This window comes from Xiphophorus maculatus, chromosome 15, assembly GCF_002775205.1.
Source record: "Xiphophorus maculatus strain JP 163 A chromosome 15, X_maculatus-5.0-male, whole genome shotgun sequence".
NCBI lineage: Eukaryota > Metazoa > Chordata > Actinopteri > Cyprinodontiformes > Poeciliidae > Xiphophorus > Xiphophorus maculatus.
The window spans coordinates 9,925,978-9,946,617 of record NC_036457.1 but is presented as its reverse complement, the minus strand read 5'-3'; the positions used below and the strand labels follow the sequence as shown (position 1 = coordinate 9,946,617).

The following is a 20,640-nucleotide window of genomic DNA, read 5'->3' as shown; positions in this document are numbered from 1 at the left end:
CACCTGTTGTGCTGTTTGATGACTGCCGTGACTCGGTCCGACTGTGAGCCCAGGTCCCTGGAGTATCGCACCAGGTCGTTCAGCTGGCTTTTCAACTTCTCTGCCATCGGCTCAGCGCTCTGCAAGCCCTCCAGAATATCCTGAACGACACAACACAGAAAGTAGCAAGCCTAGTTAAGGAGAGACAGATCTAACTGACACCCTTCAGTCAGTGCATTCCTATTCACACCCTGGCTCAGCTCTTTTCACTCCTCTAGCGTTCACACACTCAGACGCTCCAACACATACTCACAGTGTTGCTTCTTCAATGGCATTTCTGTTCTTCGAGGAGTGTGACAGGAAGGAGCTGTGGATAACGTTCTCCCACTCTCCTCAGCGTCCCTCGCATTCTGCTCTAACAGAGTCATGAAACCCTCTCCCATGAAATATGTACAAGCTCTGACTCTCAGTCATTTCTCTCCCTCTCTGACGTATTAAACAACCCTCCCTCCCTTCTCCTGTGGACTCGTTGCTCTCTTTTCCTCCTCTCCCTCCTCCTATATGCTTCCACTACTTTCTCTCTCCTCCTCTCGCCCTCCTCCTACTCATTCGACTTCTTCCCTCTCACATTTTTTTTCTCCCGCTCGCTTTCTCCCGGTGGAATTCAGCTGTCAGCTCTAACAGACGCAGAGTCGGTTCAAACGCACGCAAACAAGCGCGCAACGAAAACACGGCCGGACACAGGAAACAAGCTGCTGGAAGGAGGAGAAAGGAGCGGAGGAGGGGGACAAAAACTCCTCCTCTGTTCTTTGACAGCCTCACAAATTGAGGAAAACCGGAGTAAGGCACGGCCGACGAAGCCTGGGGAGGAGTTGGGAGGTTGAGCGTGCTGGCATGGCCCTGACAATGAGGAGCAATTGTCAAAATGTAAACATCCCGTTGAGGTTGGCGACAGAGCAGCAGGGGAGGTGAGGAGCAGGAGGATCAAGGCGTAATCTCAGCAACCGAAAACGGAAAAGAAAACTGCTCCTTTTATTTCAAGCAAGATGAGTTCAGATTGAGGGGAGACAAAATAACAATAAGAGAGTGTTTGGAGAGGAGAGATAGTGGAAAATAATGGCAGCAAAAACAAAAACATTTAGAGATGGAGGGGACGGAAGCAGAGACCTGGGGAAACTGACGGGATTGTAGCTGTCATTATGCCCTCCGAGTAAAGCTGATTTACAAACTAATCTGTTTTCAGGATTCAGTAATAGAATGGATAATTACTTGTGAGTGAATGCAGAGGATTTCTGCAGATTGTGTGTACATGTGCTTTCTATTAGAGAATGCTAATTACTTTCTCTGACTGCATGCAAACATTTACACAATCCAGTGAGTTTTTCTTCTAAATAAATTATTGTTTAGAGACAAATGATTTATGTTACAGTGAAGACTATTTAAATTTATATTACCTTAGCCAGCTTCCATCCCTCCACCGCCTCCTCGCCGCTACTCCGTCCCTCAGCTTTAACCAGCTCCTGGCTCCACCCCCTCAGGCAGCCATCAAACTCCTTCAGCCGCTCCTCCAGGCAGGCGGTCAGATGGTCGTACTCTTCTTCCGAAGCTTCGGCGGCGGCCAGGGCCCCCTCCAGGCCATCTCTGGCCCTCAGGGCGGCCCCCTCCCACTGCTCCAGGGCGTGTGACAGCGCCCCCAGCTGCCGGTCCATGGCCTCGCAGCCGCCCGCCGCCGTGTGCTCCGCCGTGGTTGCTGCGCTGCGTCGGACCCGGCTGAGGCGCTCCCGGCCCTCCAGGAGTCGACACTTTACACGCTCCTGGAGAGAGGGAAAGGAAAGTTGCTACGGAAACTGTGGCTAAGGAAACTGTACTCTCAGGATGCGTGGTCTGTGTTTAAAGCTGTAGTGCTTCGCTCTTATGTCTATTTTTATCTTCATGTCTGACTCTTTGATTCCTCCCGCTTATCATCGGTGCTGATGTTGGGTCTTTTGTCATCTCTGGGATCTTAACCACTTTTTCTTCTAACCCCGTTTGCTTCCGTTTGAAAAGTAAACACTGAAGGGTGATAAGGCAGTAAAATATGGTTAAAAAAAAGAGCGTCCGATCAGTGTGAGAACAGACAGTTATCAGTAATAAATTTGTATGTACAAGAAATCCAGTCTCATCCAAATTGCTTTAGTCAGTAGCTCAACAAACACATTCATAACGTGATAATTAGGACGCATGTGTAAAATTTAAATGCAAATCAACATCTCCCTACATATTTCCTCACCACAATAGCTGAGAATTATTCAACAGACAAGAAGATAAGCACTGTGTTTAATTCTTACACAATAATTAGCAGTAATTTGCACCAGATATGCAACCCCCACACACAAAAAAACAACCAAAAAACCTGGATATATTTGGCACTGATGTGAATAATAAGCAGAAATTCACTCTCTATTTTGTCCCTGGATTCTTCTGGTTCAGAGTGAGACTGAAATCAGCTTCCGTCATTATGACCTTTAACATTTTTTTGTTTCCTGAAATTTACATCACAATAATTTTGACGGGTTTATGCTCATCTCAAAACTTAGTCAGGTTGTGTTTGTTTTTTGTAGCGCATTTTATGGGTTGCTGTAGCTACAATCAGCATGTGAAAGAGGAGGATCAACTATTCATTTTTCATTTTTCACTCAGATTTCAGCTATTTTCCCAAATGACATGAAGTTTAACACCTTGAAATGGGTGCAAATTACAGAAAATGACTCCCACTGGGCATCTACTGTACTTACCTTTTTAGATGAAGAATCAACTATTTAAATAATTTTTTCTTCCTTGATTTTTTTCCTATTAAGGATCCTGTAGCACTTCTTTATTTTAAGATCAATGTTCCTTGAATTCATCTTTTGAATTCAAGCTCACAAATAAATCTAATCTCTTTGTGTTATGGTTCTTAAAACAGTAATTAAAATCAACAAGTAAGACCTGACACAAAACTCAAACACCAGTAACACCAGTAAAAGCCTCTCTACTAAGATAAACAACCAACTTGACGATACAACTGAACCTTTCATTTGTCCACACTTCGGCATAACATTAACAGACATGCTGGATGAAAAAACTTTATTTCCCACTGACTTGTTGGTTGACACTGTAGAAAATTTGTGATTGATTCTTCTGAAAGACAACCGTTTTATTCATTTTTTTTCTAGTAATTTGACAAAAAGTAAAATAGCAGTAGCTGTAGAGATGCTGAAATAATTTTTGATCATTACCTTTACTTCTGATAGTTTTTTCCCGATAGAGGCGGAGTCTCCTGATGTATCAGACCAATGCTGCAGCTCTTTCCCTGCAGACATCAGCCAATCAGTGAGCTCCCGAACAGCTTCCAGGTAGTCCTGATGCTCCAACACCACCGCCTGAGCCAGACGAACTCTCTCCTACAGAAAGAACACAAAGATTAAAGTTTTTCGAAATACTTTTACTCAAAACAATGAGTGGAATTAAATGTGGTGGCATTTACCTCAACCAAAGCTGTGAGATGATCAAACTGCACCTGTAGATGAGTGCGAGCACCGTGGTTAAAGCTGGCATCACCCGTCTTTTTGAACAGTTCTCTGGCTTTTTCCTCCAGGCTGGAGAGCGCCATCTGGTGGTCTTCCAGGTCAGCCATTAGGGTTCTGAGTCTCTCCAACTGGGAGGCCTTCTCTCTGGGTCCGGGCTGTGGTGGGAGTGGGGCGCACACCTCCCTCTTCACAGCTTCCATCCATTTTTGCAGCTGAGCAGCACTTTCAAGGTATCCCCCCCACTGAGACACAGTCCACTCTAATCGACTACAATGAAAAAGAGTATATCCCCATATTTATCTCTGACATGTCTGACTTGAAAGCAAAGAAAAACCACTCAAAATCACAATTTACATTTAACAATCTGTTTCATGACCAAAAAGTATTATCTGAAGAGTTTAAGATGCAGTCAAGATCATGGATAATCTCCTTAAATCTTAAGTCTATATTTCTAAATTGTCTGTACCGCTGGCCAAGTGTCTTGATCCTTTTTTATTGGAGGGGTTCAAACACACACAGACAAAGATACACACCCATAATATTCCTTGCCATCTGTCACCCCCACGTGCACAAATACCCAATGTCCACACAGAGACACCTCTCGTTCACCTGCTACCCCTCGCCTCCTGTTCCCGCTTTCCTCTTAAAACACAAACACTCCCCCCCGTGTGACCCGCTGTTTGCCATCCCCCATTTAGCCACTAATGAGATCAATTTTTTTCCTAACAGGAACTATAATTGCTCAATTAAACACACACACAAAGCAGGTCATGTGCATTGCTTAGGCGCGTGCACACATGAAGAGGGCAAACTAAGACATATCAATCAGATTTAGAAAACAAGACGAATATTTCTCATTATGTATTTACCCTAATGGTAATTAATAGGAATGACACACACTCTATCATGATGAAAACAACAAGCTCCCCACTGTGAGGACTTTCTGGCACACAGATGAATTGTCTCTAAAATGGCCATAAGGCAAATCTTTTAATGGCAAATGATAAAAAGCAAAGTTGAAAAGGGAAGAAATGGATAAAGCAACAATACAAGTGACAAAGTGATAAAAATGAAGATCTCCTTAGTTAAAATGTTGCCATTTTCTTCATAGATCTTTCTAAATCTGAACTGACACTGACTTGCAAAGGTATTTATATTTTGCTAAGTTATTGTATGAAACTATTTTGTAGTTCTGTTTTCTTGGTACTCTATAATAACACAAAGCAGAGAACAATTGTGAAGTTAAAGAGAAATGACAACCATTTTTAAGGTTCCTGTGTCAGTCTCTACTGAAGAAAGGCATTCCCACAGCATGATGCTGTCAACACCATGTTTCACCGTCGGGCAATTTTACATGATATGTCAGCCACATGGTTCAAATTTGGTCTCATCTGACCAGAGTACATTATTTAACATGTTTGCTCAACATGTAAACTTATTAATTGAATGAAATGTGGAGGTAGTAAAAGGGGGAAATTCCTCCACTTCACTATTTTGCATTACTCTTTGTAAGTCTATCCTATAAAATCCATTGACGTTTGTAGTTGAAATATGACAAAATGTTAAAAGGTTAAATGGTTTAGCCAGGCAGTGTAGGTTCATGCAGTGAGTTGCATTACCTGTGGCAACTCATTGCAGTAACCAGCAGCGTCGCCCATGCATCCTCAACTTCCTGCAGCTGAGAGCGGACCACTTCCTGTCCACCAGCTCCGTAGCTACGCAGGGCGAGCTCAGCCTTACCCATCACCATATTCAGCTTCACCTCCCCTTCTCCCTTCAAAAGCAGGATGTCCTGTGCAAACAGAGGAGAGTCTCTGAAAACTGGAAATAGACAAAAGAACTGGACCTGGAAAGGCTTTTCTAAAACAAACAGCCCCCTCTTGTGTCTGATTTAAAGAAATCTGGATCCTTAGTAGCAAAGTCTATTGTAACATTTATTAAGTGTAGAGTTCTTGACACCCTGTGTCTCACCTGCACGGTCTCCAGTCTCTGCTCCAGCTGCTCTTTCGTTCCAATCGTGCTGTCCACGGTTCCCAGTCTCTCTTGGATCTCCTCCAGCCAGGCCCAAACTCCCTGGAGGGTGTCTAAAAAAGCCTGGCTCTCCTGGCAGCCCTGCAGTCTCTCCCTGGCTGCCTTAAGGAGGGCTTGGTACTCCATCTGGAGCTGGCCCGCCACTCTGACCTCTCCTCCCGAACCGCGGCCGGATTCAGAGAGAGTCTGGGCCTCCTGACAGACACGCTCAATGGACTCCCTAGATAAAAAGAAAGGAAAAAAAATATTACTCTGACAGCTGATCTTCCAGCATGTACAACATATGGCCCCGGGCATCCCCTCTTCAAACCTTTGTGCTATCAGATCCTGATTTAAGTTCTCTATTCTCTGCAGCTCGTCTGTGGGATCTGAAGCTCCTCTCTGGCTCTCTGTCACAACAACAGGCTCGCTCTTGAGGCCGAGATCAATCTTCTTCAGCCACTCTCGTGTATTCGCCACACCATCATCAAAACTAATACAGGGGAAGGAAAAAAATGCATTAAATAAAGATTTTCTATTAATGTTTCATCAGAGCTTTTGCAGCTTACTTTTTCAAAACGTCAATACTCTCTTGCAGGTCTTGCTGGCTCTGACAGCAGCTGTCCTGGAAATTCTTCCACTCTTTCTGACAGGAGGAAAGACTTTCTTTGACCTGTGCCGCTCCGACTTTGCTCAGGTGGAGCTGAAGTTTCTCGGCTTCTTTACGAACCTGAGAGAGACACTCTTCACCCTTTGACATCTGCTCAACTGAGATCTGTGGTAGGAGAGAGAAACATGTTACGTTGGCACTGACAAATTGCTGAAACAGTCCCTCAATTTTTTTTTTGTCACCACAAACTTTGGCTTGTTTTATATGATGACAAGACAAAGTAGTGCTTTATTGTGAACTGGCAGGAAAGAGATACATTTAATTTTCTAACAAGTAAAAATCTGAAGTCGTGTTTATGATTTTGTGGCACTCAGATCCCTGAAACCACTAAGTAAAGAAAATGCAAACTTTCTTATATATATTTTATATCTATATATATCTATATATATATATATATATATATCTATATAGAGATTTATATCTCTATATATAGAGATATATATCTCTATCTAGCTATATAGATAGAGATATATATCTCTCTATATAGATATATATATCTCTATATATATAGATATATACATCTATATATATAGATATAGATATAGATATCCATCATTTCCTATTTCACCTGCTGGTGAAATTTCACCTGCTGGTGAAATAGGAAATGATGGAAAACTGAAAGATTTGACAAATTTATTGTACTACTGCAATGTACACAGAGAGAAATAAAGAATCCAAAGTACCTTCAGTCTTTGTAACTTGGCTGTAAGGAGGACGACATCTCCTGATTGATTAAAACAATCTTTCAGCTCCAACTTCAGTTCTGTGAGCCACGACTTAAAGTCTTGGACAAGCTCTGTTTTGAGGAGAAGAAAAAAAACAGACTAGCTGCAGCCCATGAACAATTTGTGGAGAAGTTACAGAAGTGGGCACAACAAATAAAGGCCAGAGAAGATTTAAAAGTCAAAGGAGGAGAAGAGGAGAGGTAATGTGCTGAGGCAGATGGGAAGTGTGGGTGTGTCCATGGCATGCAGACTTGCTGCCTTGGCAACAAGCCTGAAATGGCTCCCTCGAGATCGGATGTGACGAAGTCAACATTGCTCTCCGAGGCACAGGTGTGTGTCGAAGCGAAAAGAGTGCATCAGTGTACCTGATAATGTGCATGGACGCTGTGTGGGTTGTTGTGGGAGGATTGAGTGTCCTCTAGGGAAAAATGAAGGATAATCAACCGCAAATCTGTTGCACAGCTAACGCGAACGAATTACACTGCTTTGAGTAATTGTGCTGTGTTCAATCGGCAGATTATGAGATTTTAAACACTCTTATGAGTCTAATTTCTCTTCTTCTGGGAATACGTTTAGCTTACTACTCCTTTTTGACAAATCACCATGTTTATATGACTAAAGAAATTACACCTTTCTAACCTAAACCCACCCATCATGTCTTACCATTGAAGTGGAGCTGTAATCCATCCTGCAGGCTGCCTCTGGTTTTGGCACAGCGTTGGGCAACAACCTCTGTTCGCTTGGCGATGGAGGTGAGATCAGAGGAGAGGACTGAAAGCTCATGAGACGGATGCGTTCTGCTCAGGGAAGTCAGGGCATCTCTAGCCGAGTCCATGTCTGCCCTCTGTCGCTGCACAACACTCTGCAGGTCCTTTAGTGGATAACAGTGAGAAATCAAGAGTTACGACTGTTGCATCATCTACATCTCAATTTGATTTACTGTTTCTATGCCGCACAAGGGTAGCGCTTTGCTCAGAAAGTGATGCTTTATTTCTGGAAATAGCATCTTCAGGACAAAAGGAAGCACAATTTGAGTGACGTAAGGATTTTGAAAGCAAAAGGTATCACAACAGGAATGATAGACGAAGCAGCTTTTTTTTTCTTAGATTACTCACCAAATAGCTAAAGTATTATCAGTGCTTAAACTAAAGTTAATAACAGTATTGATATCACCTAGGGCAACAGTGGAAAAGTAAGTGGGCAGGTCACCTAAACCCAGTGTGAATGTAGGCAAGAACAGCTTGATAAATGAGACTAAATTGCTTTGAGTTGTCAGTATGACTCAAGAAAAAACATTATATAAGTCTGTTTAGCATATTATAACAACAAGAGAGCTGTGTCCTGCTATTCTTATGGATGCCAGTTTGAAAAATATCCTAATGCCCTATGCAGGTTGTTTCTGCTACAGCTTGCTTGACAACAGGAAGTCATGAAAAACTTCCTGTTAAAGAGACTCAGCGAACATGTGGGAGTGGGTGCTCTGAGTAGATAAAAGCAAATTGTAACTTTTTGGGGAGTATGTAAAATTAACTCTGAATAAACCACCCCTAAAATAGGGGTGGCACAGTGGTGGCAGCATCATGCTGGGGGCAATGCTTTTCTCCAGTGGGGACAGAGAGGCTGGTCAGAGTTAACGCCTGACCAGCCTGAAGCTAAATAGAGGAAAATCCTAGAAGAAAACCTGTCAGAGGCAGAAGAAAACACCTGAGGCTGTAGCAGATGTTAACCCTTAACCACAGCATTGATCCTAAAATTAACACCAAATTCCTTCCAGATATGTTAGTAAACATTTCATTTGTTAATGTCAAAGTTGTCTTATTTGCTAAAGTACTAGCATTATTTACTCAATATTGGATCATATTGTTATGGAAGATCAGTTTAAAGCTTAAACATGCCCCAAACTGAACAGAATAAAATGATGAAGCTGTACCTTCACCGTACAAATGTCTTCAAGGGAACCAGCTTCAGTGAGGTCCGACAAGGATCCCTCCACAGCCTCCAGCCGCTCGGTCATCTGGGACATCAGGTCATCAAGTCGCTGCTTCTGGAAGTCGAAGTATGTCAGGGTGTGTTTGGCCTGGTTGTACGCCTCCTGCGCATGGAGCATTTTCTTCCTCAGATCCGACTCCAGAACCTGGTTAGGTGTCGTGGAAAAAAAAATATTTCCAAGCACTGTTCAGGTAAAATCACTCAATCAGGTTTATTTATGATTTGCGCACAACTCAGAGAGCTCACAGGACAGTCAATAATGAAGCAAGTCTGAAACGGAAAGCTCTGCCAGGCAGAGCCAACACATGAGTGTTTTACAAAGGGATAAGGGATCCAAAGCATGGGAAACAGACTGGTTCCCATGCAGCTGGGAAAAAACAACGTCCAACCTTGTGCATGTAACCCAAACAGCTTTAACTTGGTGGGAATATACAGAACTTAGAATAAACATATAGCAATACAACTAGCAAGTGTGACCTAATTGTAATTTTTCCACATCATTAGGTAAAATCAGTTTATTAAATATAAAGTTTAGACTACTTAAACCAGTTCATAATGCTGGGTAAAGAGTAAAAGATGCTTAATAGCAACTCCGTGGTGTAGAATGTTGATTTTATGTATACAGTCAAAAGTTAACGGAAATAAATAGAACATCAACATAGTTTGATCTATTTAAGCTTTGTAGCTTTTTTGCTTAATACAGATTAAACTGAATACAGGTTCCCATAATATTTACCTGCATTTGTATTGGCGTCTCCTGCAGTTTGGCTCGTTCCTTCAGCTCTGCCACTCTTTCCTGCAGGATATCCAACATCTGCTCCCTCTTTTCCACCTCAACCTTTAGTTCAACGTGTGAGAAATTGAAATTAAGCCCACTATCACCTCCCTGAACACCTCCTCTCTGTCATCACCATCCAGCAAGCACTAACCTGAAACATGGTAAGACAGGCCTCGGCCGAATCCTTGTCACTGAGTCTGGCAACACTGTCAGTGAGATCGGCGATGGACCCGGTCATCCACTGGTTGATGTCGTTCTCCATGGCCTTCAAGTCATCCCAAAGTTTTACACAGTAGCTGAGCCTTTCTGTATTTGTCTGGATTTTCTCTGAGACCTGAAAGAATAAAAATGCAAAGACGAGCAGTTTGAGTGCAGAGCAGAATGCGTCTCAATCAAAAGCAGAGGAAGGGTCTCCCTCTTTTGTTTTTTAGCCGCCTCCATCTCTCCTTAACAAGGGATGGTGGGCTTTTCGGGGAGGTGGAGGAAAAATGAGGCATAATTAGTTTGACAGATGTGGGAGTGAGACATGAGGGAGCGACATAAAAGGAAGATAACCTGTCTAGACATGTTTGTTGTTCTGTCTCATTTGTGACAGTTGAGGAGATAAATAAGTCCTAACAAAGGAGAAAATGTATAAATAAAAAATAAATCCTGGAGGTAAATACCAAAATGACCCTGGTTCTTGGCTGAACTGGATTGTAGATAACATAATTAACTTTTTTGAAAATCAATACATACTCTTTTGCTCGTCATAGTATTTCTAATCAAGACTGTGATCTGATTGTTCTTGGAAAACTTATAGATTTTAATTTGCTGATTCTAAAACATCTGTGATTATAAATACATATACAGTATAAGCCATTAGTTTCTGATTTTATGATGCAGTTATTTTCTTAAAGAAGAGACACAGTACAGCCTGTGTTTTTAAGACACAACTCACCAGCAGCCACTGATCCCTGAGAGCTTCCATTTCACTCAGGACAGAAAACATATCCGAGTTGGGAACCCGCTCCAATTCTCTCTGCAGGTCCTCAACCGTGGAGATGAGCTGGTCCATGTCGTCTTGTTTTTCTCTCAGTTCAGCTTGGACAGTTTCATGCTGCATGGACAGACACCAGAGAACAGATATTGATAGCAGGCTGCCACTAGAGGGAGAGATACGATTCAAATTGGGTGGTTAGAGCCATTTGGATCCACTGCATTTCATGAAGTCAGTCAGCAACCAGACCAATTCTCTTATGAAAGAAGTTTTGACATATAAAAATAAAAGATTCATAATTTTAGGTAATATCATCACAACTGAGGATTGATGAAACGCCAAAGGACAATTGCAAAACCTAAAATATATATTTTTGAACAAATAAAATCAACAACTCTTGTGAAATTTTCTGTCGTATTTATAACTATGCAGCAGTCATATTTTAAAGTTCTGGATCCATGTGAGTTCATCTGGTTGCAAAGAACCAAATAAAAGTATTTTTTCCAGCACAATATTGTACAGAAAAGGAAAGGGGAAAACTAACAGAAGATATAGGAGAGTTCCTCCAGTAAAATGCCACAATGGCCCAAGCTCAGCTGGGTGCATCCCAGATCTCCCACTGAAATATTCCAGTGTCCAAATAATGGCAGAATGGAAAGTCTTTCCTGATTTATGGCTACGGAGTGCCAGGTTTGCCTCCTTTAAATGCAATTCTGAATTTCTGGCATACATCCATTACAAAATGCTTCAGGAGATGACATCGACTTAGTGCTCACTGATCACTATTCATACAAACATCTGTTGGATCCAGAAAGCACTGGCCTCCTCTGCTCAATTATGAATTTTATGTTCTGCATAAGCAGTCAGCAGTTAATCACAAACATAATCCAGATTCATACATTACCATTGCTTTAAGCACAACAGGCAACCTCGAGAAAAACTGAGCTTGGTCGCTACGATCTAAAACTATATTAGGAAGCTAATAGTTACCCTCAGTGCGTTCTTGAAAAAATTAATTATCTGAATTAATAGCTACAAATATAGTTAGGTATTTAAAAAAATTAATAATAATGATTTACCAACATTGTTTTCTCTAAAAATAAACTTAACTAACTTGTGTGAAAACACTTTTGGCGTCCTGAGCGTTATGGTTGTGGTCAGGCAGATTGTGGGCAACAGCCTGAGCATTTTCCACAACAGTGGTGATGTTCAACTTCAGATGGAGGAACAAGCGGAGAAGGTCGACCACAATGCCGCTCTGCTCCTGACTGCAAGAGAACAGAGAGCACAAATTTAGATATCACTGATTGGCAAAAGTAAAATGAAGAAATCATCCATCATTCTTTCTCAGGTTTACCTATTTGTTATTGTTGTATTCAGATTTTCCCAGGCTGCCTTCACCAGTGCCACCTCTCTGAGAGCATCAGCTGCCAACTCGCTGTCTCGCTGGACAAGCTGGTTCCCCTTCTCCTCTAACCATCGCTGGGAGTGCTGCAGAGACTGCAACTCATCCTCCAGCTGGACGAAGAAACGCAGCCTGGGAGAAACCAATCCAGAACAAAAACAATGGGGATTATCTGATTCCAGCATTATACATCTCATTGTTTTAAGACACAACATTGAAATGACTTTGACCATCTGGCTGGAGTCTGGCTGCTACTGAAGATGGCAGATAGAGTCTGCCACCATTTAGATCTCTTCATTAAAGATTTATAGGATGGATTTTACAATGTGAAATCATGCAAAAGTCATCCTTCTTTTTCTATTTATATTTTTTCAAACAACGAATCAGGTATTTTGATGATGGTTAGATCCAACCTGATGGTCTGTCAATTGTTTCATTTGACGTTTTTTGGCTCCAACAAAATAGCTGTACCTGTTTTGAAATGCCTGTACAGAGCACTCTCTTGCCTCCTCTCGCCTTGCGTCGTCTTCTAGATTCTTCAAACTCTTCATCACTTCTTCTTTCCTCTCTCTAAAAGAGCACCACAGCGCCCCTAAAGCATCCACTTCACTTTGCCTCCATCCAACAGCCCTCTGCACCTCCTCCATAGCCATCATGAGGCCCACCGCCAGTCCTCTGCAGGATGTTCTGCTCTGAGAATCGCTGGTGTTTTTGGCTCCGGTCGATTCTGTACCTAACAGGTGCAGGTGTGCCTTGCTCAGCATCCCGTCCAACCCAACAGCCTCTGCCTCAAGTCGGGCCACATCTTTAGAGACTTCCACAATACCGCGATGCAGAGCTTCAGCTTTAGAGTGGTCCCAGCTCCCCCTGCCCTCCACCGCCTCGTTGAGGTGTAGCAAAGCCTTAGATGCTGCCTCACGCTTTGCGAGGAAAGTCTTTAATTTAGTCAGGCACTCCTTACGGACGAGCAAAAGACGCTGGGACTCATTGAAGGGTTGCAGACAATCCTCCGTCCAGGCCTGCAGCTGCTGTTCAGCCTCTGGAGTGGAGCGATGGAGCAGAGATGATTCTTTCTGATTCAGGGTTTGAGTAAACAACGTGTTTTCCTGCAGCTGTGTCTCATGCTCCTGTAGCATTACAAGAAAAATAGACATACTTATGTAAAATCAAAATTAGTTTTTAAAAACTAGTTTACAGTAGCTACATGTAGATCACATGTACATGTGATTTGAAAATGGAAATTGTTGGTTTATTACCTTTACTTCAGTGATTGCAGCCTCAAGATCTGAGATGTGAACATAGGGAGAGTTTCTTAGGACAGACAGGAAGTTTTCACTCCTTTGTGCCACAGTAAGCAGAGCCTGATCAAACTGGTCCAGCTGATCCAGGTGCAGCTCTAGCAGCTTACTCCTAAAAAAGAATTAGATGGCAGATGAATGCTTATATCTATACAGTTATTATTTTTGACAAAAGAAAACCATGAAAGATTCAAATTTTGAGATCCTTAAATTAATTAAGTATTACCTGTGTGATATACTCATATTCACAGAAGCGTATCTCTCCTGAAGCTGAGTAAGGTCATAGTTGAGCTCCTGGAGTCGAGCTTCATCCGCTGTGGTGCAGAGACACAGCTGGAGATTTTCAAGACCCTGGAGGAGTGCTTCATAAGACGGTGTCTCCTGCTGCATTTCCTGAGAAGTGGGAGTTCAACAATAAGCTTGACAGAGGCTCTGAACTGAGTCACAAAAGGCAACAAAAGTCATAAAAGTGAACACACATTCAGTATGCATTCCTGTAAGATTTTTTTTCACATTTTGGTCCATCATAAACACAAACTTTAAAGTATTGTATTGGGATTTTATATAATAGACCAAAACAATGTTCATCTGAAAAGTATCTCTTTTTTTTTTTATTTCTCAGAGTGAATGGAAGCATCCGTGGACGGCCAGATTTACACCTTGACATAGAGTCGTATTATGATTTAAATCATGAATATCTTATTCACAGTAACTTTAGTCGTCAATTTTATATTAGCGTCCACTGGCCTGATGGAAGTGAAAAACTCTATCACAGTCTTTTGTCTTTTACAGCTTTAACAGCTTCCGTTCATCTTCCTATCTTCCCATGAACTCTGACAAGCTTCTTTTTTGAAAACAATAAAAAAAAATGTCCCACACAGCTTTCCACCCCAACATGGGTCTAGTTTTCTGCCATTAATTTTCCATCATGTGTATTAAAAAGTTCAGATATGGTTTTATCAGATGGGAGGATTAGAAACTTTGTCCACAAGTTTCCTGTGTTCACTACATGTGATTGTGGCAAATTGAAAAAGGGGGCAACTTGTGGCTTTCTCTAAACAACAGTCTTACAACTTCTGTAGGCAATTGGTCATGTCACAGCCAGGAATTTAACATTTCAGATACTTATTTGTTAAAAAAGAAGAGAAAAACTTACATTATTTTCTTTATTTTTTACATTTCCAAGCTACTCTACAAAATACAGAAAGACTAAGGTGTAACAATATTTGCAACAAAATCAAGAAGTCTATTTTACCTGCAAATTTTGGAGTTCATTCCTCAGTTTTACTTTATCTGCAGAGAGTAATTCGGTTTCAGGGCAGCACATGGATTCACATCTGATCAGCCAGCTCTTGATGGATGCACTCTCTTTTTCATATCTGCTCATTCAAATTCAGATTACACAATTGCAAGAGAATAAAGCTTTCTTTAACAGCAGATTACCAAATAACCTTTCAAATCAACATGTACACACACTCTGTAACACTATATACTGTTTGTTCTTTTGAACATGAAAATGCATCAGTGGAATGGTAAAAATATATGTATGCAAATCTACAGAGGAGAGAGTAAGTAAGAACAGAGTAACACACAGGCATACATGCATTAAAAAAAAGGTTTGCGGCAAGAATATTATTTATTTTTAGAGTGATTTACTGACATGTCACACTAAACTGTAGCCACTAGTCTGGCTCTTTACTTCCTCTTCACAAAAACAATCACTCTGGTGCAAATCTATTCAGTGTCAAACAAGTGACAAGAAAAAGAATATAATTAGAAGGGAAAAGCAAAGGTTGACAGGGAAGCAGACAGTAAGACTCAGGCAAGCTCTCGCTCTACTACTTCACACTAAAATGAGAGTCTTTCAGAGAATAGCAGAGGAAATTGACAAGAGATGAGAATTCAGCAGAAAGGACATATGCACAATAACAAGGGGAAATTGCAATATTTATACAAACAGTATAAGAGATGTGTGTGTGAGCAGGAACTAAAAGATGACAGGGAAAGGCTCAGGAAATTAAAGATGAAAACAAAAGCAGCTGCTTTTGCTTTAAAAGGCTTGGAGCATTGTTTCTGGAATTGACAGAAACCAATTTGTAATCTGAATAAAAGCCACTCAACATGACTAAAGAGAGACATTTTCCTACAGTACAAAAGTAAACAGTTATAATGACTAACACCTATCAAATTATTTCATGCAATTTTTTGGTGAAATGTATCCATACCTTTGCCACAGAGCTAGAAGACTCTCCAGTGTGGATTGCTTTCCCGCAGCCTCTCCAATTAACTCTCTCTGTTGCTTCTGGAGGTCAGCCACCTCCTCTTCCAGCTGGCTGCCCTCTCCAAGCCTCTTTGAGGCTGAACACAGTGCCATCAGCCTGGGTTTCAGCTGCTCAACACCCTGGCAGACCTCCTGAAGTAAATAAAAATATACTGGTGATGAACCCCGGAGCAGATAAGAAGTTAAACCTTAAACACACAAAAAGCTACTAAATACTGGGATAGAAAACATAAAGGCACTTTAATTCTGGATGTATCTGTTCTCACCATGTGATCCTGGAGGATCTTGTAGGTCTCAGATGATGATGTACAAGTGATTGGATAGTCCAGTTTTTCTTTCAGATCTCCCATTGTTTTCTTTACCTGATAGTGGACAAATATGTCCAATTATATTTGAGCTGAGCTATAAAATAAACAACTTTTCGTATTTTGTAAGTTTGTCCACCTGTTCGAGGTTATCATTGCATCTCTGCCTGTAGGAAGCACTCTGGTTGAGCTGTAAGCCGACCTGCTCTGTCCTCCCCATCAGCTCGTCACAGCATCGCCTCGTCTGTAGGAGTTGGACACGGATATGTCTGGCTTCTCCAGGGGTCACAAATCTGGACAGGGTCTCAACGTCAGCCTCCATCTGGACAAGAGTCGTCCTTCTTTCCTCCAAACCTTCACCTATCATCTAGAGAGACAAGAAGCAGCAAAAATAATGATTATGAGAATCACATATTTGATTAATCTGGTATTCCCACAGAGAATTTCACTAAATACATACATTCCTAATTTTGTTCTGAAAATCTGAAATTGACAGAACTGAGATTATATTAATGATAGACATCATGATGAACTAATTCTCTAAATCTCTACATGTGCTGACCCAATTTGTTTTTAAGTTATGCATAACATCTGTTAGAATAATTATGTTTTGTTATCATTCTTATATAAGTAGTTACCAGTTTGCTTTTCATTCATAGGTTTAGTATTCACACCCCAGAGAGGAGGAATTCGTTAAACCATGTGAAAGACATAACTTGCTTTTTCCCTAAACCTTGAAGGTGCAGCTGCTTCTTATCTTGGGATACTCCTTAAACTGCTTGAGTGTAGAATGTAGTTCTTCCTTGTTTCAGAATAGCCATTCTTTGATTTATCACTCTCCCATTTCACTCTTGACTCCCTTCTTTCTCCTGCTTAATAAAAAGACAGGCTCTGTTGCAGGGAGTCAGAACGCATGGTAAACACCTTGGAGAAATGGTTTGCTATGTTTTCTCCTTCTGCAGAAGCTTGGTTGAAAACTCATAAATGTTGTCTGTGGTTCTTTCTTTGTATTTAGGTAAACAAAATACCTATCAACATCCATGCAGTTACAATTTGCTATCATTTCCACATGTATATTGCACACCAGAGAAACAGCGCTTGAGCTAAAGGGATCCTTTCACCTTTTGCAATAAACTTAGAAGCCTTTTAATTTTGCATTTACTAAAAAATTATAAATAAAATTTACTGCAGCCCACAGCTAAAGTAAAGCAGTAAATTCTTCAACAGGACTTATAATTTTGGTCAGAACTTCACATACACTCATTATCAATTATGTACTTGTTTTGTTTTGTTTTTAGGGTGGATTATACAATGAGAAAGGTCAGTGACTACCAAAAGTTAAAACTGGATGTTCAAGTTAAAAATTATTGTTCATTTTCTCTAATAAACACAAGTTCAAAATTTTACTACAAGGCTCAAATATATGCATACAGTCAATCGAATATTTGAAGCTTGTTGCGCTATAAAATTGACATGTGGGACATTTACCCAAATATTAGTGGGAGTTTGAATATATTTGAGTCTGTATTATAATCTCAATCTTGTGTTAAATAGAGAAAATCAACAAAAAATCCTATTTGTTGTATCTGAATTTCACCCTAACCGCAAATCTAATATGATATTCATGCTGATAATGAGCGTATTTAAACTTATTTTATTTTATTTATCCTCTATTGTATTTAAAACGATAGAGGAAACCCATACCTCCACAGTGTTAATGTGAGCATCTAGAGGATCAGAGGAGGATGTGGAGCTGACTGCATCCAGCTCCTTCTCTTTCTCGTTGATCCACTGAGAGAGGGCCTCTGATTCTCTGCTGCAGCTCTCCCATTGCACACACATCTTCTCAAGAAGGACAAAACTGTGAAACAAAACATCCGAGTCATTAAAAGAACTGCTAAACACACAAAAGTTTGCATGGCAGGACAGCAGACTCAAATCAAACAACTGTACTCACTTATCTAAGAGTACAATTGATGATTCATGAGACTTATGTTCTACACTTACTGGATCTCTGTTATCCCTGTTTCTTTGAACACATCATTCAGCTGAACACAAATTACACCATATAGAGTCACGGAAAAGAGGCAGACAGGCTTAAAAGGAGAGGAAACAATCGGTACAAACTTCTCTTTGAGTTGTTTCTGAAGTTGTGTGATCATTTCTCTGGAGGACTCAGCCTGCTGCAGTAGAAGACTCTGATTTTTTGGCCCAAGCTCAATATCTTCTGCCTTCTCCAAAAGGATATCCGCTCGTACAGAATACTCTTCGAAATCTATGGAAAGCTCCTGGAAACAAAAACAATGGAAATGATAATGCTCACAAAGGGCTTTAAAATCAGCATTTGCTAATACTCAATCAAGAGATTGTATTAAGTACATAAAACATACCTTGAGGTGCTCCAGTTCACTCCTCAGGCTCTCCAAGCTATTGAAAATTAGTTCCTTGTTAAGTTCACTTTCAGTGTTCGTAATAAACCTCCAAATTTCCTCTCTTTCTATCTCAAAATTTTGCCAGCAGCTCAGGGTTGTCTTCACATGATGAAGAAACAAAGGAGAAATATAAGTAGATAGAATTTTAAACTAGAAAGTTTAATTTACTGTTGTACAAATATTATCCAAATAGTCCAAAACATTCAGTTCATCTTATTTCCATGTGGGAATCCATGTCAATAACCATGAAATGCTCATGCAGAAAGATTTTAATTAGCAGGGAATAAAAAATATATAATACAGCACACAAACAACACTGAAATCATATGCACAAGCATAGCAATCGATGTGTGGTTAAGATTCAGCAGAGGCAAATCAATGACTGTGGCATAAATTTCACTGGGTCTGCTCCTTTCTAGTTCGCTGGTGGATGTCCTGACTAGAGGTGATGGCAAGTGGTGAGGGATGAATTTATCGCTTAAATAAATCTCTTTAAAACAGTGACAGAATACCAACAATCACAGCAAACAGAGTCATTAAATCTAAACAAAAAAAATTTAAAATGCTGCAAAAACATATATATATATATATATATATATATATATATATATATATATATATATATATTAAAAAAGACCAGAAATGAACCAATTGTACTGGTCAGCTTAGAATTAATCAAATTCAGCAGATTCCCTGGTTTTTCCGAGGGATCCTACACCATTTAAGTCAAAATTGGATAACATTTTTTTCTAGATGATTAATTATCCCAGTAATTATTGCAATAGACAATAAAATTGGTGTTTAGTGGACATTTTCAAGCAATATATTGATAAAGGTAAGTTCACCCTCTCAAATATCAGTAATTATTATGTTAAAAAACACTTTGCACTCAAGATATATGATATCCGAAATGAAATACAAGAACCAAAAACACTCACAACTGAAACCACAAATAAAATGGATGATAAAGTCTCTAAACAGAATTTTTCTTCAAAGTTTATGTAATCATCAAACTGGAATTGATCGAGTTCATTTTAATTGATCATGAGATTAATTGATTGTTTGATTAATTGCTTATTGCAACAGGCTTATTTCAAACCCAAATAGAAATAAAACAGGAAAGCATGCAACATGCCACCTATCCACTCAGCCAAACAAACATTCATTTAGCTCTCTACCTGCAGGTTCTGCTCTGTTGTTCCAGATTTGAGGTCAGCCTCGCTGAAAGCTCCCTCCAGTTCACGCAGAGGCTGGCTCAGTACCTCACCTGTCTGCAGCTGGCGGCAGTGAGTCACCAGCTGCTCCGCCTCCTTCCTGTTAGCATGCAGCCTTCTCAGGTGTTGCTACAAGAAACACATTAAATGTGAAATTTAACAACAAAATGAAATGCATTCAGCTACCACAAATCCACAATGGCAGTAACTTTTTTAAAGTCCTAAACGGAACGCCGGCGATCCAGCCAAATTTGCAGTACCGTAATTCCGCCACATTTTGCGCTATCTGAAAAATTCCAACGGTTTCTGAAAGGGGAGACGTTGCGCTTTCCAGGGAATTTTAGGTTATTACGGTAATTTCACCCCCTTCCGTAGCAATGAGTGAAATTAATCTGAGGGGCACTCTTTTAATAGACAATAACTTGCTCAGTATTGAAAGTTCCAGTTGTTATGGATGAATGGGCAAATATATTTACTCACAGAACATTGAAAGACAATTAAAACAAGCAAAATTATCCAGGCGGAGACTTTAAATTTAGGACATAAATTAATACAAGGTTTTGAAATTGTGAAAAATAAAAAAGTGGGACCCACCTGGTGAATGATGTAAAGTTGTTTGGCCTCCTCCAGATTCTCGGCACTCAGAATCCTGCTGGTCTGCTCCTCGGCCTCCTTTCTTGCCCTCAGAACTTCCTCCAAAGCACCGTGAACTTCATCCCTCAGCTCCTCACACTGGAACATAGAAGAGCCTTCTTCTCCCAACTGTGGCAAAGCAGGAAAACATCAGATAATGAATTAAAATGCTAATAAATAATGTGTTTAATCCTTACAATAACAGACTCTACCTGACAGAGTGACGATAAGAGGGACCGTAGGTCCGTTGAAAGTTTAACCAGGGCTGTTCTCTGTCTCTGGACTTCCAGCTCTGAGCTAACCTCTGACAGCCTGGCGAGGCGAGTTTTTAGCCACAATAGGCTCTCCTCTCGGCCCATCAAGGCTTCCTGCAGAGTCTGAAATTGGTGCAAGC

At 40.6% G+C, this 20,640-nt stretch overlaps 1 protein-coding gene across 9 annotated transcripts in view; it reads right to left on the bottom strand.

Annotated features, from left to right (window-relative positions):
* Positions 1-20,640, bottom strand: part of LOC102226915 (nesprin-1-like) — a 145,690-nt gene that overhangs the window by 82,400 nt on the left and 42,650 nt on the right. For 8 of the 9 annotated variants that reach the window (XM_023347782.1, XM_023347788.1, XM_023347785.1 and 5 more), the window contains exons 28-56: positions 20,459-20,623; positions 20,208-20,375; positions 19,578-19,742; positions 18,358-18,498; positions 18,095-18,255; positions 17,672-17,828; positions 16,107-16,334; positions 15,929-16,024; positions 15,607-15,794; positions 14,637-14,760; positions 13,608-13,774; positions 13,340-13,493; positions 12,555-13,210; positions 12,036-12,215; positions 11,793-11,946; positions 10,640-10,798; positions 9,851-10,033; positions 9,658-9,759; positions 8,863-9,066; positions 7,596-7,803; positions 6,891-7,003; positions 6,107-6,312; positions 5,869-6,030; positions 5,499-5,778; positions 5,147-5,319; positions 3,485-3,794; positions 3,237-3,401; positions 1,434-1,793; positions 4-140 (exon numbers count right to left, since the gene is read on the bottom strand). In XM_023347782.1, coding sequence (XP_023203550.1) covers positions 4-140; positions 1,434-1,793; positions 3,237-3,401; positions 3,485-3,794; positions 5,147-5,319; positions 5,499-5,778; positions 5,869-6,030; positions 6,107-6,312; positions 6,891-7,003; positions 7,596-7,803; positions 8,863-9,066; positions 9,658-9,759; positions 9,851-10,033; positions 10,640-10,798; positions 11,793-11,946; positions 12,036-12,215; positions 12,555-13,210; positions 13,340-13,493; positions 13,608-13,774; positions 14,637-14,760; positions 15,607-15,794; positions 15,929-16,024; positions 16,107-16,334; positions 17,672-17,828; positions 18,095-18,255; positions 18,358-18,498; positions 19,578-19,742; positions 20,208-20,375; positions 20,459-20,623 — 5,666 coding nt within the window. Of the gene's footprint in view, positions 1-3; positions 141-292; positions 482-1,433; positions 1,794-3,236; positions 3,402-3,484; positions 3,795-5,146; positions 5,320-5,498; positions 5,779-5,868; positions 6,031-6,106; positions 6,313-6,890; positions 7,004-7,595; positions 7,804-8,862; positions 9,067-9,657; positions 9,760-9,850; positions 10,034-10,639; positions 10,799-11,792; positions 11,947-12,035; positions 12,216-12,554; positions 13,211-13,339; positions 13,494-13,607; positions 13,775-14,636; positions 14,761-15,606; positions 15,795-15,928; positions 16,025-16,106; positions 16,335-17,671; positions 17,829-18,094; positions 18,256-18,357; positions 18,499-19,577; positions 19,743-20,207; positions 20,376-20,458; positions 20,624-20,640 lie in introns of those variants that run through there. The other variant, XM_023347789.1, reaches the window with a different exon arrangement.